Source organism: Sphaeramia orbicularis, chromosome 13 (assembly GCF_902148855.1).
Source record: "Sphaeramia orbicularis chromosome 13, fSphaOr1.1, whole genome shotgun sequence".
Classification (NCBI taxonomy): domain Eukaryota; kingdom Metazoa; phylum Chordata; class Actinopteri; order Kurtiformes; family Apogonidae; genus Sphaeramia; species Sphaeramia orbicularis.
The window spans coordinates 46,952,322-46,967,789 of record NC_043969.1 but is presented as its reverse complement, the minus strand read 5'-3'; the positions used below and the strand labels follow the sequence as shown (position 1 = coordinate 46,967,789).

The 15,468-nt window shown below is 36.7% G+C and overlaps 1 protein-coding gene across 4 annotated transcripts in view; it reads right to left on the bottom strand.

Moving 5' to 3' along the window:
• Positions 1–732: 732 nt before the first annotated feature.
• The window catches only part of map4k1 (mitogen-activated protein kinase kinase kinase kinase 1), a 77,925-nt gene continuing 63,189 nt past the window's right edge, over positions 733–15,468 (bottom strand). Inside the window, exons 19-32 of one of the 4 annotated variants that reach the window (XM_030152993.1) lie at positions 14,806–14,965; positions 14,579–14,679; positions 13,678–13,719; positions 13,000–13,078; positions 12,619–12,695; positions 12,074–12,134; positions 11,830–11,932; positions 11,676–11,734; positions 10,201–10,301; positions 5,803–5,980; positions 5,654–5,722; positions 4,408–4,500; positions 2,682–2,808; positions 733–1,449 (exon numbers count right to left, since the gene is read on the bottom strand). In XM_030152993.1, the coding sequence (XP_030008853.1) occupies positions 1,353–1,449; positions 2,682–2,808; positions 4,408–4,500; positions 5,654–5,722; positions 5,803–5,980; positions 10,201–10,301; positions 11,676–11,734; positions 11,830–11,932; positions 12,074–12,134; positions 12,619–12,695; positions 13,000–13,078; positions 13,678–13,719; positions 14,579–14,679; positions 14,806–14,965 (1,347 nt within the window). In that variant the 3' untranslated portion in view covers positions 733–1,352. Of the gene's footprint in view, positions 1,450–2,681; positions 2,809–4,407; positions 4,501–5,653; positions 5,723–5,802; positions 5,981–10,200; positions 10,305–11,675; positions 11,735–11,829; positions 11,933–12,073; positions 12,135–12,618; positions 12,696–12,999; positions 13,079–13,677; positions 13,741–14,578; positions 14,680–14,805; positions 14,966–15,468 lie in introns of all 4 variants that reach the window. The other 3 variants (XM_030152991.1, XM_030152992.1, XM_030152990.1) reach the window with 3 other exon arrangements.

Here is a 15,468-nt window from a genome sequence, read left to right as displayed (position 1 = left end):
ATGAATTAGTCTTAAACATATTCTTTAAAAAATCTTTAAAATGTTCTGATATCACTGAAAATAAGAGGGAACTTGATCAAAATAATGTGTTACTCTCAGAATAAAGATTTTGTGTCAGAAAATAATGTTTGTCCAAACTCTGAGCTAGAGTCTCAAAGTAAAGGTTTAGTATCTGAGTCTCATATAATCACTGATTACATGGAGAAATTCATCAAAATAATGAGAAACATCATGAAAACTAACGTCACTAGTCGCTTTTCCATTGATCCTCAAATTGCGTGACTATAACTTGCACATAAAAATTTGCCTAATGGAAAAACAATTTCACCAAAACTCTAATTTTTCGATTAAAAGTTTTTGCGCTGGCAAGAGGTGGTTTTTCGAATGTAGTGCAATTAGTGTGTCACACAAAACTGCAGTGGAAAGACCTTTTTCTGCAACTACAGTCACGTGAATAAAAAATGGATGTTGACAGATGTTAGAAAAAGCAAAGAAGATTTTAAAAGTTTTAAAAGAAACATGGTGCGGTATGTGTGGACACACCAGGAAACTGAATCACTTTTAATTTAGTATGAGACAGAGGAGTAATATATAACAGTAATGAATATATCTGTAAATCAACACCATATTTACGTTCGTCGCCATGTTTATGGAATGACTTCTTGTGTCATCTCGGGATAATAAATAAACAAATCATCGCATTTGACATTACGCACTTCTGTTTTTTCAACATTTAGTAAATATCTGTAAAGTTTTGCGCAGATGTCCAATGGAAAAGTGACTGATGTCTCAAAATGAAGACAATAATTAGGAAAATAAGGTCATAGCGCTGGAAAATAATCCTGTTCATATATTAATTCATTACTTTGAGACGTTAGTTCATCATTTAGAATCCGCGGAACGTCTAAAAAAAACCTCACAGCGTCTCATAAACGTCATCCTGACCTGTTCTACCGTTGTCATAGCAACCAGTGGATTGTCAGTTTGTGTTCATCACCTTTATTACAGTGTTAACAACATGAAACTCAGATTAAAAACACATGGTGAGCGAACGGCGGCGCTGCAGCTCCAGTCCGTTACGCCTTCGGGACGCCATGTTTACGTGGTGATACCAAGTCCACGTCCTCTTAGTGCTGAGGACGACGTTTCTCCTCCGTCAGGGTTTTCTCAGCTGTCAGACTCTGGAGATTTAATTGGATCTCACAAACCAAGTAGAAATGAGCATAAATAAGTCAACGTCCACGTGTCGAGACAAAACGCCGACCTCCTCCGGAAAAGACGAGTCCAAATGTCCTTTTGTCTTTTTAACTTTCTTCTCCTCCCATGATGCCCTCTGTGAGCGGACGGATGCGTCAGGGTAGCATGACGTAGTTCTCTGCGATTTCCAGGACGTAGAGGTTGGACAGGCTGGTCTGGTCCTCGGTCGGACGCGTCTCCAGAACCACCATCCTGCAACGACAAGGTCCGAACATCAGAGCATGTCGATAACATTTGGTTTTGTTTTGTTTTTTCATTTTCATTTCAGTGACTCCAGAAGAGGCAGAATCATCCTTGTATTCCACTGATGTCCTGCATCAGACCTGTCACAGATCAGAGTATTTTGTTTAACTACACCCACTCTGAGTCCTATGCTATGAGGCATGGTGTTCCACAGGGTTCTGTATTGGGTCCTCTCCTTTTTTTTCTTTTTTTTTTAAATTTTTTTTTTTTTTATGAATAGAATAGAGTTGCATAATTCCATATTAGAAATATGACTTCCTTCGATCAGACCTGCCTTGTCATTTAAAGATGCCGAGGTCTTAATCCATGAATTTGTGACGTCATGATTGGATTAGACAGATAGATTGAACTTTATTGATCCCACAACAGGGAAATAAACTGGTCATGGTAGCAACAGGATAAAGTACAAGAAAATATGCAACGTAAAGTACAAAAAACAAACAATACAAAAATAATAATAGCAATAAGTTATAACACTCTGGGTTCTATACATAATTACATAAATTATGCAATAACTTTTTACTTATTTGTGTGATAAGTACCTATTTATTCTCTCATTTTATGTTTATTTATTCACTCACAGCAGTACCTCACGAGTATTTTATGACTTTTTTTTTTATTGCAGGTGTTTTTTTGTTTGGTTTATTTTTTTGACCCCACATCGTCATTTCGTTCTGCAGTGCAGCTCTGTTGTAATTCTGCCTGAATGACAATAAAGTGATCTGATTCTGATTCTGATAAGTAGAATTGTAGTATATCAGAAAGTATGAGCTGTACTGTTGTGTTGTACAGTCTGACAGTTTGTGATTTTAATTATCAGTCGTTATTGTAATGCTCTTTCATCCAGTTTAATGAAGAAGAGCATCCACAGTCTGAAAATTATTCAAAATGATGCAGCAGTGAGTACGTTTGATCATATAAGGTGTTTCCTCTCACCTGTAATATTGTCAGTGGTGTATCACCTGTGTATTTATCTGACCGGGTGACAGACTCTGGCCTTTTGTTTGTCCCCAAAGTCCAGAAAATGACTGTTGGTGAATGGACTTTTTCTTTTCCAGCACCAACTCTGTGGAACTCTGCGAACTTCTTTACCTGGATAAACCCACCCCTGTAAACCTGTGTGCTTTGCGTCTCCACCTCTACGTCCCTGTCAGTCTTTTACCCTCTGGGCTTTGCTGTACCTGTCTGAGGGCACCAGTCTGTAGACCCTGCGGTGGTCGTTGGTTTCCTCCAGGACGTCGGTGAAGTTCTGTCCCCTCCTCTGCCAACCGTGACGCCAAACCGCCAGCAGCGTGTCCTCGAAGTAAACTGGACAAACACAAGGTGGACATGAAACAATGTCCTCAACCCCACCCACACACCACAGGAAGGAGGAGACAAATTAACCCCCTCACCCACCCATTTTTCTCTTTGTTTTAGTGTAAAAAAGTAAAATTATATGAAAAGATTTAGATTTACAAACTATCCTTTCACAAAAAAATATGAATAACCTGAACAAATATGAACAACCTGAACTGTCTTATGTGAAATAAGTGTAATTTGACCAATATTCTGTCTGTTACTAAATGTTTTGTTTATTTGTAGATCCACTGTGATCTTTAAGTTGTAATTCACATGTGTAAATGATAAACTGAGACAGAATTTTGTTAAAATTTCACTTTTTTTTTTTTAATATCAGTGCATAAAGAAGACAGATATCTTGTCAAGATCCTTCTGGTTGTAGGAAAGAAGGCCACAACAAAGAACTGGTCATCTGGTGCAGGTCTGCTCTGTGTTCCCAAAGTCAGAACTAAACATGGAGAATCAGCGTTCAGTTTCTATGCTCCGTATATCTGGAACAAACTACCAGAAAATATCAGGTCTGCTGAGAGTCTGAGTTCTTTTAAGTCCAGGTTAAAGACTCACCTGTTCACTGCTGCCTTCGACTAAAAGGCTTTTGACTTTTTAAACTTTATATTCTCTTTGAAACTCTGCACTGCAACTCTTACTTTAATATGTGTTTTTATTTTTATTTTATTCTATTTTATTTTTTTTAATTTTATGTGTTGTTTTATTACTCGCTGTTTTTAATCACCTTTTACATGTTTCTTTTATAATGTTTTAAATGTGTTTCTTTTTCTTTCTTTTATTTCAATGTCCTGTGTGAAGCACCTTGAATTGCCTTGTTGCTGAAATGTGCTATACAAATAAACTTGCCTTGCCTTAAAACTGATGGTCTGTCTTATAAACAATGACTTTCAGTCGTAGATGATATATTTGTCAAGGAACATCTTACATATAAACTGAAGTTAGAAGAAAATCTCTTTATGAAAAGGTGGGGAAAATGGCTGACATTCAGGGACAAATGTGTCTGTTAAGGGACCTTCAAATATTCTGACAAAAACACAGGCTGTTCTTTTCATTTGCTTGCTTTTCTGTTCTTTTGTTTCTTTTCCTGCTCCTCAACCTGAGGAGAGTGTGTTGTACTGATAAAAAGAAGAAATAAATACGAAATGTTAAAAAAAAAAAAATACACTTCTTTTTTAAGACATTTCTGGTTGTTCTTGTTATTCACAGTTTTAACCCTTCTGCTGCCTTCGTCTTATTTCTTCATCTTGAGCTCGACAGGACTTCTTTGACCCAACAACGACAGCAGGAGGTGGACTGTGCTCAAAGTTGGAATCTGGAGGGTCTGTCCGACCCGAGGACAGAGAGAGAGTGTAGGAATATATGGAACTGTGGGTCATTTCTGCCCGACAAAGACTGTGGGAGGGTTAAGGAAACTTTGTAGATGTAAACATTTTTATGATGTAATTTGACTTTTTCACTGTTCTTATTTTCCTGGTTTGACCCCCTTCAGATCAAACTGGACTGGATGTGGAACCTGAACTAAAATGACTTTAACACTGGTCCAGAGGATGTTCTCACCTACAGACTCCACCTCATGGGTGAAGGACACCTCCTGAGGAGGAGACCGGCTGCTCTTCAGCTCCCCCTCCAGGCCGACGAGGTGAACTGACTCTGAGGAGGACAGAGGACAGGACAGAGGACGGAGGACAGAAGATGGACGAAAGAGGACGGAGGACAGAGGGTTAGGGACAGATGCAGTCATTTCATCTGACTTCCACCAAAAACAGCCTCTCCCTGACATTAGTAATAAAGACACTGGTGTTGCATCAGCATCGACCAAAATCAGTGCGAAAGAATGGATTTGAATGATTTTACTTGTTTAGAAAGTTTTAAGAGATGAAAGAGGATTAAGGCCGAAATGAAGAAAATAATATGATACTTTGAGGATACAGTCCAAGTATTTTGAGAGATTTATGAGAATGAACTGGAATAAACTCACACAGAAGAGATGAGTGTGTCCCCTTTGTCAAATGAAATACTGAGGTTTTATCCTCAGATTTTAATTTTATTTTCATGTTATTTATTTATTTTATTTAACCAGGAAAAAAAGCTCACTGAGATTAAAAATCTCTTTTCCAAAGGTGTCCAGGCCAAGACGGCAGTAGCATAAGTTAGAGAAAATAGAAATCACAGCCATACGCATACTACATAGCATTGTTTATTGTTTACTCTTTGTTTTATTTGTATTTTTCTTTGCTCTTGAGTTGCTTTCTTTCTATACTTTAACTATGTTGGAGCAACTGTAACACACAATTTTCCCCTCAGGGATTAATAAAGTATTTCTAATTCTGAGTCACTCATCCACACTATGAATATACATAAAACATAATAAAAGTCTGTTCTAAAACCGTGCATAAACCACTAAACTAAGAACATACATAGTATCTGCTTATTATGTGTTATGTGCTGTATGTTTGTCTACTGTTTGTATGCTGTTCTGATGAATGTTGTACGTTCATTTTGGTTTCTTGTTTAATCCTGTGTAGACAGTCTTTGAGTATTCTGAAAAGTGATATACAAATAAAATAAAAAAAAAAACAAAAATTATTATTATTATTATTATTATTATTATTATTATTATAGAATTATCATGGATGGTACCAGACTTATCTACTGGTCTGATCTGGTCTTTTTTATTTAAGGGGATCTGGTCCAGACTCATTCTGTCCATATGTGGTTTTATTATTATCCTGTACAGTTGTAACGTTTCCATGTCTGTCTTTAGTTGTTGACCACATGTGCAGACCGTCCGTTGTGTACTTACTCTCTATGAGGATGAGCAGGGTGCTGCTGTCCAGCTGGTTCACCTGGACCACCTCTGGACTGGGTTTCTCTGTGACAGTGAACATCAGCAGGTAAATACTTTAAACCTGGTCTAAGTGAGATGACGCTGGTGTGTTTGTGTCCACGTACCCAGGCCGGAGTTGGTGAACCACGACGTGTTGGAGTTCAGGTTGATGTACTGTACGGTGACGGGTGGGTTGGGGGCGGAGCCGCGGGAAATACCAATGCAGACCAGGGGGTACTCCTGCTGAGGGACCACCACCATCTCAAAGACCCGTAGAGGGCTGGGGAGGGGGAAGTCAAATGTCTGCAAGAACAGGAGGGGGTTAAGAGCCAGGTTCACCCTGGAAGACGGACTGCAACGTTTGGATGCAATGCAATGGTGTCAAACATGTGGTCTACAGCCCTAAACTGGCCTGCCAAAGGCTCCAAAACCGGCCCGGATGAATTTGAAAAGTGCAAAAATTATCCTGAAGATAATAACAGTCAAGGGTGTTATTTTAGTTCAGGGGCCACATATGATCCAACGGTGATCTCAAGTAAAATAACAACATAATAACCTATAAATAATGACTCTAACCTTTCTTCTTGGGTTAGTGCACAGGTGTCAAACATGCGGCTCGGGGGCCAAATCCGGCCCACCAAAGGGTCCAATCCGGCCCGCGGGACGAATTTGTGAAATGCAAAAATTACACTGAAGATAATAACAATCAATGATGTCAAAATCATTTTAATTCACGTTCCACGTACAGACACATTCAGTCCAATTAGAGTTCAAGTGGGTCAGAACCAGTAAAATATTATCATAATAACCTATAAATAATGACAACCCCAAATTCTCTCTGTGTTTTTTGGTGTAAAAAAGTAAAATTACATGAAAATGTTTACATTAACAAACTATACTTTTACAAAAAACGTGAATAACCTGAACAAATATGAACAAATGGAAATGTCTTAAGAAAAGTAAATGCAATTTTACCAATATTTTACCTGTTACTAAATGTTCTGTGCAATTGTAACGCACATGTGTAAATGATAAACTGATAAACTGAGGCATAATATTGTCAAAATTGCACTTGTTTTTCTAATGATGATCCAAGATGTTCATGTTATTCAAATTTTTAAGGAAACTTTGTAGATGTAAACCTGATCATAATATAATTTTACTTTTTTCACTGTTATTATTTTACTGGTCCGGCCCACTGGAGATCAAATTGGGCTGAATGTGGAACTGAACTAAAATGAGTTTGACACCCCTGGGTTAGTGGGTTAATGTGGAAAAACATTGTACAGGGTGTCCCAAAAAACTGACATCATTTGACATGTCCATATTGGAGTGACTACATGGTCAGGAGAAATGACCATTTTTGATATTTACAAAAAAAAAAAAAAAGGTTCGTAAAGCAATTTTTGAAGGATACAATTGTTAAGATCTAATAAGTGATAAGTAAATAATTTATGTTCGACTCTATATTAAATTACCATTAATTTGGTTGGTTAAGTTTTCTATTTTTCTGGTTTAGTTTCACTTTTTTATGTTTTTGCTGTTTGTTTGGTTGTATACATTGTTGTTTTTTTCTTTTTCCTATGTTGAATGCTGGGTAACTGAATTTGTTCTGTAGGACAGGCATTAATCTAAGCATTCTGCCTCTGCCTGGGCCTTTTCAGTCACTAAGCTGTTGGTAATGTTTGGAGTGTTGACACTGGTTGTATTATCTGATGACTGAATAAAGAATTTCATCATCACTGATTGTGTACGTAAAATGTTTTATTCTACAAATGTCAAACCAAAAATTCTGGGGGATGGTAATTTTATAATGTTCCAAAGTTATTACAGATGTTCAATGTGTGCGCCGCTTGTGACGCGACACACATCAAGTCGGTAGTGGAGTCCTTTTTTCCGACACAAACAGGCTTCCTCTTGAAATTTCTTATGCTATGTCCAAATCTGTTTTCCTGTTGGCGTATGTTGATGACATTTTCGAACAAATTCACGTTGCTCATTCACATTTGACTGAGTTTGGGCGTACGTCAATACACAGAACGCCTTTTCTGTTGCAGTAAACGGCATGTCTATCTATTTTTTTGAGCAAAAAGAGCAAACAAATTTTAAACAAATTATTAGGTGATGAAATTATGTCAAATTTTTTGGGACACCCTGTATTACATTATGCCAGTAAATAATGACAACTCTAAATTTTTATTTTTGTTTTAGTGAAAATAGTGAAAGTAGTGAAAAAATCACATTAAATTATAAAAATGTTTACATTAAAAAACTATCCTTTGTGAATAGATTAGATTAATTATTATTGATCCCACAACAGGGAAATTTAATGGTCAAATCAGTAACAGAATAAAGAAGGAAAAAATGTACATGCATAAAGATAGTGCAAAAAACAAATAATAGAAAATAACAATGATAATAATAATAATAATAATAATAATAGTAATAAGTAATAAAATAACAGCTATATACATAATTACAACCGAGTGGAAATGCAGAACATTGAATAATCTGAACAAATATGAACAACTTCAAATGTCTGAAAAATTCGTGTAATTTCACCAGTATTCTGCCTGTTACTAAATGTTTTGTGCCTTTATAGATCTGATCCATAATGCACATGTATAAATGATAAGTTGAGGCCTAAAATTGTTAAAATTACACTTATTTTTCTTTAGAAATGTCAGTTTTTTCAGGTTATTTTTACGCTGTGCTCCTGTTTTGACGGGTTAAATGTCTCTGGTGGTTTAGGTTCGGTTTTACAGCTCATAAAGTACAGGTTAAGTGTTTTACTCTCGGATGCTTAAACCTACAACCTTTTTTACAGGACGGTTTATTATAAAGACACCAGTGGATCTGCCTTTAAAACCATAAGCATTTTATGGTCAAAGGTCTAGAGCTGACTCATAAGTTTAATAGACACCATAAAATGCTTTATTCCCCACCGGCAGTTATTTTACAACTGGGATGGAGTCAGCAGCCCGAAAAAGACAAAAAGACAAAAAAAAACAAAAAACATAAGAGACCAAAACAAAGATGAGCCATGACATCCATAGTACATCATCTGACAAACTGTGGTGTTGTGTATGTGATTTAACACTGACAGTTCATTCATCACCTTTAGTAAAATGCAGGAGGGTCTAGATTTGACTGACATGTCTGATGATACATACAAGATGATTTTTCATGTTTATGTTTATAGATGAGCTGCTGTCCTGTTTTTTTACCTCATTTACAAGGAAAAATAAAAACAGATGCTACATAAAAACTCAATAGAAACACATATTTAATACAAATATTAACCCATAAAGACCTAGTGCTACTTTTGTGGTAGTTCCCAATTTAATTTTTCTCCTCAAGTGATTTATCACCATTTATCATAATATTATCCTCTCTGTTTTGCATTTTTTCAGTGAAAATCAGGTATTTTCATTTGGTACGAGATCATCTTACAAATATTCAAAATGAAAAAACTGACTTACTCTATCAGAATCCAGAGGGATAAATTTGATCATATTTGGGACAAATGGATCAAGGTTGTATCCTCTAGGCACCAAGAATTTGTATCACTCCTCTAAAAATGTCCTCTTTTTTCATAATCTCCCTGTATTTATCCTTTGTTTTCTTATTTTCTGCATAAACATGTGTAATGTTTAAAGAACCCACAGGTATTGTAACGCTATGATTGTTTTTAAGTGAGAAATACTGAAACTGTACACACCCATTTCACAGTTTTTGTTGTTTTTTTTTTTAACACTTTTTTATGTATAAAATAAGAAATATGAAAAGGGCTCTAATAGATTATATCTGTATGAATGGTAATGTTGGAGATATTTTGTCACCTTTTTCAATAAAAACAAAATGAAAAACAAAAAAAAAAAAGAAAATCAGGTATTTTCTGGTATTCAATGTACTGATTATGTACTTTTATCACCATACTCTGATTACATTTGAGGGTTCTTAACCTCCTAAGACCCAGGAAATGTCAGCAAAGTACCAGCTTTTTTTGTTTTTTATTAAATATGTACCTATATTGGAAACATCATGATGCAACAGTTTTATCAGATGCAGTTTTTAAATTTTTTATGGAATGTCCTTTGTGGTGGACAGTTTTCTTTTTTTTTTTTTGTATAAAGTTGTGAAACTCTTGTCCACAAATGTGGACAGAAAACCCAAAAGCCGGGTCTTAGGAGGTTAAACCAAAAAGACAGAAAACTGAAGAAAAACTGACTTTTTCTGTCAAATCTACCATAAACTGAACATAAACTAAGGCTATGTTCAGACGGCAGGTTTATATGTACAACTCAGATTTTTTTGGGTGAAATCTGATTTTTTTTTTTAATCTATGTATGTATGTATGTATGTATGTTTGTATCTATCTATCTATCTATCTATCTATCTATCTATCTATCTATCTATCTATCTATCTATCTATCTATCTATCTATCTATCTATCTATCTATCTATCTATCTATCTATCTATCTATCTATCTATCTATCTATCTGTTTTGTTGTGAACGTACCTTGATGAGCATGAACTTGTGCATGGGTTCGTACCACTGCAGCAGAACCACACTGGCCTCCAGAGCACAACACAGGAACACACATCCACGCTGCAGCGTCCCTGCTGCACGACACAACTCACATTAGTCTGGATTTAATGAACTCACACAGAACATCACAAACAGTTAAACCTTTAAACACAGGGTTCCCTTTACACTTTATCACTCAACACTGAAGATAAACAAGAGGATAGAATAAAATTATGATGATAATTCTCATCACATTTTGGTTTTGGTTTAGTCCAGATTCTTTGATTTCCAGAGGTTTTTCTCCTCTTTGTGCCTTTAATTCCTATTTATTTATATGCATTTGTTATTTTTGACATGGAAATGTGAAGGATTATTTCAGGATCCAACATTTTTTCCCCAGTGAGTAACTTTTGTGTTTCTTTGTCTTGCATTTTTTGTGCAAATCAACAACCTGCTGCAACAAATTTTTTTTTTTTTTTTTTTTTATTTTGTTCAAAGTGTTTTTATTACATATTGAGTTATTCAGAAAAGCATAATACAGTCATTACCTCCACCAGGAGGTATTGTGATCGCTTTGCTTTGTGTGTGCGTGTTTGTTTGTTTGTTTGTTAGCAAGATAACTCAAAAAGTTATGGATGGATTTTCACGAAATTTTCAGGAAATGTTGATACCGGCACAAGGAAGAAATGATTAAATTTTGGTGGTGATCAGGGATGGGGGGTGGGGGGGCCCACGGGGGGCCCACGGGGGGCCCCCACTTATTGGCCCTGGCGGAGGTCTGCGCTCTCCGAGTGCTTTTCTTGTTGTTTTTTTGTTTTTTATACCCAAACCCATGAACATTCACACCCTGTTGCACCATAAAAAAGATATTTGACTAAATAAATAAATAAATAAATAAATAAGGAACACAGACATACTGTGGTATAAGTGGAATAATCTGATGTAACAGGGTCTCATATTGAACCTGAGGCAACAGATGCAATATTTGGCATTACATCACATTCTTTTCATTTTAACCAAACATCTAAAAATGGAATTACCTCCACCACTCTTCTGGCTCGTAGACTAATACTACTTAAATGGAAAGATAAACAACCTCCAACATTTAAATCTTGGTTTCTGGATCTTTTACATCATTTAACATTGGAAAAAAATCAGATATTCTATAAGAGGATGTGCCAATAAGTTTCTCAGTACCTGGCAACCTGTTCTGAATCACATAAAAGAGCTAGATCCCTCACTTATTTCACAAAATGTTTAATCCTAGACATATTATAAAGATAATATTTAATATTGAAATATATGATAATATAATTATTTATAATGATACAGACTTTGTAAAAATGCACCGTTTTCAGCCAAAGAGTCCAATATAAACCCTGCTGTGGACCACACAAACTAACAAACCTGCTGTATTAGAACATGCCCTCCTCATGTTCTGTATCTGTTTTTATTTCGTTTCTTACCGGCCGAGCAGGTCTTGCAGCCTTTCGTATCAGGTATTTTACACGTCACTGCAATTTTCCTGAAAAAATTAAAGTTGGTGATGAAAACAATTAAATGTTTTTGTATATTAGCATCCACATTTAAAAGACAGAAGTAAAGAGAGTCCAGCGTTACCTTGGCAACAGTCTGTGCGTTGGCAAGGCAACCATCCTCTGGTCTTTCCGAGCCTGTTCATACAACTCTTTGAGGGAATGGGAGTGGAGCTGTGATGATTTACCTGCAGACAGATTCACAGATGATGGTTGGAATGAGGTTTGGATGAGCCCCTAGTGGACGCTCAGAGAACTGCAGCTTCGACACTTCAGAATTAGCTTCACTTTTCTGGATCTGGATTTTATTTAACACCTTTTACATTTACCTGAAACAGACATGAGGACGTTGTTGATGGTGTAAACCCAAGTGCATTTCCCAGGATACAACTGAAACAGAAAAAGAACACAATCATTCATTCAGTGCATCGCTACAGCTGCAGGATCTCCTTAAAAACACTCAAGAAAACACAGAGACCACACAACTATTATAATATAAAATAATGTAATGTAATGTAACGTAAAATAATATAATATAATGTAATGTAATGCAACGTAATACAATATGTTATGATATAATATAATAACTAATTACTGATCAACTCCAGCTTCATCTATGTCCATATGGACTATTTTCAATGTGATGGAATGTGACTATTTTCAGTTTCTGGATTTTTTTTCCTTCTACTGCTCCTGCAGATCTTTCTGACTTCTCTTGGATTTACTTCATATCTGTAAGAACATATCATTGGCCCAGGTACTATTTCCAATAACTGATCTGGATTCCTCCATAGATATAACCCCATGGCCCTCATCAGGTCTCTCCAGCCCAAAGTGTGAACGTTCACTGGTGTAAATTAGATAAAGTTGGTACCAGCTCCATGGTGGCCTCGGATCCGTTGAGGTTCAGGGTGTAGATTCCCTCCTCAGCCCCGAGGATCAGATGTTGGTCTGATGGAGGAGGAGACACATGATGGTCCAGGAGATAAAACATCACGTACATTAACCTCCTAAGACCCAGGAAATGTCAGCAAAGTACCAGCTGTTTTTGGTTTTTATCAAATAAGTACCTATATTGGAAACATCATGATGCAACAGTTTTTAAAATTTTTATGGAATGTCCTTTGTGGTGCACAGTTTTCTTTTCTTTTTTTTTTTTTGTATAAAGTTGTGAAACTCTTGTCCACAAATGTGGACAGAAAACCCACAGCTGGGTCTGAGGAGGTTAAACAGAGGACAGAGGAGTTTGTCCAACCTTTAGTCGCTGGGTTTTCCCAGGTCGTAGAACAGTTTATTTTAAGAGGGCAGCCATGGAAGATCTTCTTAAAGAAAACCTGAAATAAGAGGGAAGAGCGCTGAATTATTCATCCCAGACTCTGTGGTGGTTTATGTTCCTGACACAACTTTAAGCTTCTGCATGAAGTCTCAGAACAAAAATACAGTTTTTATCTGCTACATGTACAAATGTACAGTCGTGGAAAAAATTATTAGACCACCCCTTGTTTTCTTCAGTTTCTTGTTCATTTTAATGCCTGGTCCAACTAAATATGCATTTGTTTGGACAAATATAATGATAACAACAAAAATAGCTCATAGTAGTTTAATTTCAGAGCTGATATCTATCCATTTTCCATGTTTTCTTGATAATAACCAAAATCACTTCAGTTCTTAGATCAATATCTATGGCACTGTACTGACAAAAACAGTGCTTTTAGACATTCCATGTTTTCTTTTCTGTCTGTTTTAGTCACATGACACACAGGAATTAGTACTGGATTACATAACCATTGTTTTTGATGACTTTTGATGGTCTAATAATTTTTTCTGTGACTGTACATCTACAGAAGGACAACGTTCATGAGGATATTTTACCAAATATACAGTATATATAATATATTTGGGTGAAAGGAGGTTCCATGAACACATGACTGACCGGTGGTTTCTTCATGACGGGGCTCATGGACTCAGCGGCGTCCTGCCAAGGAACACGGGAAAGCTGATGAGGGGCATGTCAAGAGGAAAGATGAATGGAATTATAAAAAGCTCATTTAGTCCATTACTCATAGAAGGCAATCGGTATCTGTTATTTGGACTATTTAAACCCTTTAGGCTTCAGAGTAAAAAAAAAATTGCAAATTTTGATGTCAACATTACAAAAAGCTGTATGTTGGAAGTGTTTAGAGATAAAGTCAAACTGTAAATGACAAAAACATTAAGTATGACCCAAAGTTTCTGATGGGAGTAAATGTACTCATCTAAATTGCATGTTGTGATGTTACAGGGTGGTGGCCATATTGGATTGCATAACTTTTAGTAAAGCTGAACTTTGAACATATTTACATGGAAGTTTTCTTTGTGTTTTTGTTGTTTTTTTCATCTTATCCTTAAAATAAATGAACTTAAACATTAGTAGAAAGTAAAATGCAGTAAGTTTTAGTGTCTTTTTATCCAAGTAGCAGAGTAGACAAATCTGTCCTTATCTATTTGAACTAAAACTAAATAAACTTTACTTACTAAACCAACTCAGGCCTTTAAACTGGATTTTCTTCTTCACTTTTAATAGAAACATGTCCTGAAATGGTGTTAGGATTGAAGGGGCACATGTCTGCCATCTACTGGTGGGAGGTGGTAACAAGATTTGGGAACTATCTGTAGCTATTATGGTCTGTTTCAATCTGTTAGACAGTCTGTTAGTTACTTCTCCCAATATAACAACTTTGGCGTTTGAAGGGTTAACACTATTCTGTCCCTTCTGGTTGTATTTGATGAACATAAATAATCCGTATGTTCATTGTTTACAGTGGGTGATGCACAGGTTTTATCTCCTGGCTCACCTTTGGTGGCAGTTGCCGCCGGCGAATGCCTTTAGGAGGGAGCTCAGGAGGAAGTAGGTCAGGTGGGGTGTCACATGACCGGGCTGGGAGGGAGGCGGGGTCTGCATCATGAACAAACACAAAAACAGACACTTCATATATGACAAATGTACTTGGGTTAAATCTAAACTTAACTCTGTGAATACACTCAGAGGGTTTTTTTTGCCTCTAATGGCGTCTTTTCTCACCTGAGTGTCTCATGGATCGTGGTTGGGGGGTGGGCCGGACCTGTGTCCCACTGGAGGTCCTCATTAACGGGGTGGGGGCAGGGGCGTACAGGGCGGACGGTTTCCTGGCCCGGTCGTCTTCTCCGGTCATACTCTCCTCAGAGCTGGTACGAGCTTTGGGCTGCGACAGATAAACAGGAAACAGAACATTAAGTAAAATGATGAACTTAAATATGGAGATGGTTTTCATCCAGAAGAGAAGACAACGGCTTAAACCTGCCCGAAAAAATAACACTAACATACCCATTAGTTTTAGTTCAATTATTTAAAGAGGACCTGAAACACTGAATACTATTACAGTAGGTTATTTTGAGTATCGTAGACAAAAGTTGTTCTTCACTTGGATTTATAGCAAAACTAGTTTGTATTTAACCCTTTATCAGGCAAGTGACTGTTTTTGGTCATTTCCGCACACATTCACATTACAAGACAGTGACAGTAACAGTTCCAGTGAGGACAGTGAGTCCACAGTCTCAGGTCCAATGTGGTCTCCAGGGTCTGTAAGGTCCACCTCTGCATGAACAGGGAGTGGACCTGCTTTTTTAGGTAACATGAAGTAATGGTACTAATGTAAGGAATGATGTTCAAAGGGATCATGTGGATGTGGACAGGGGTCTGGATCAG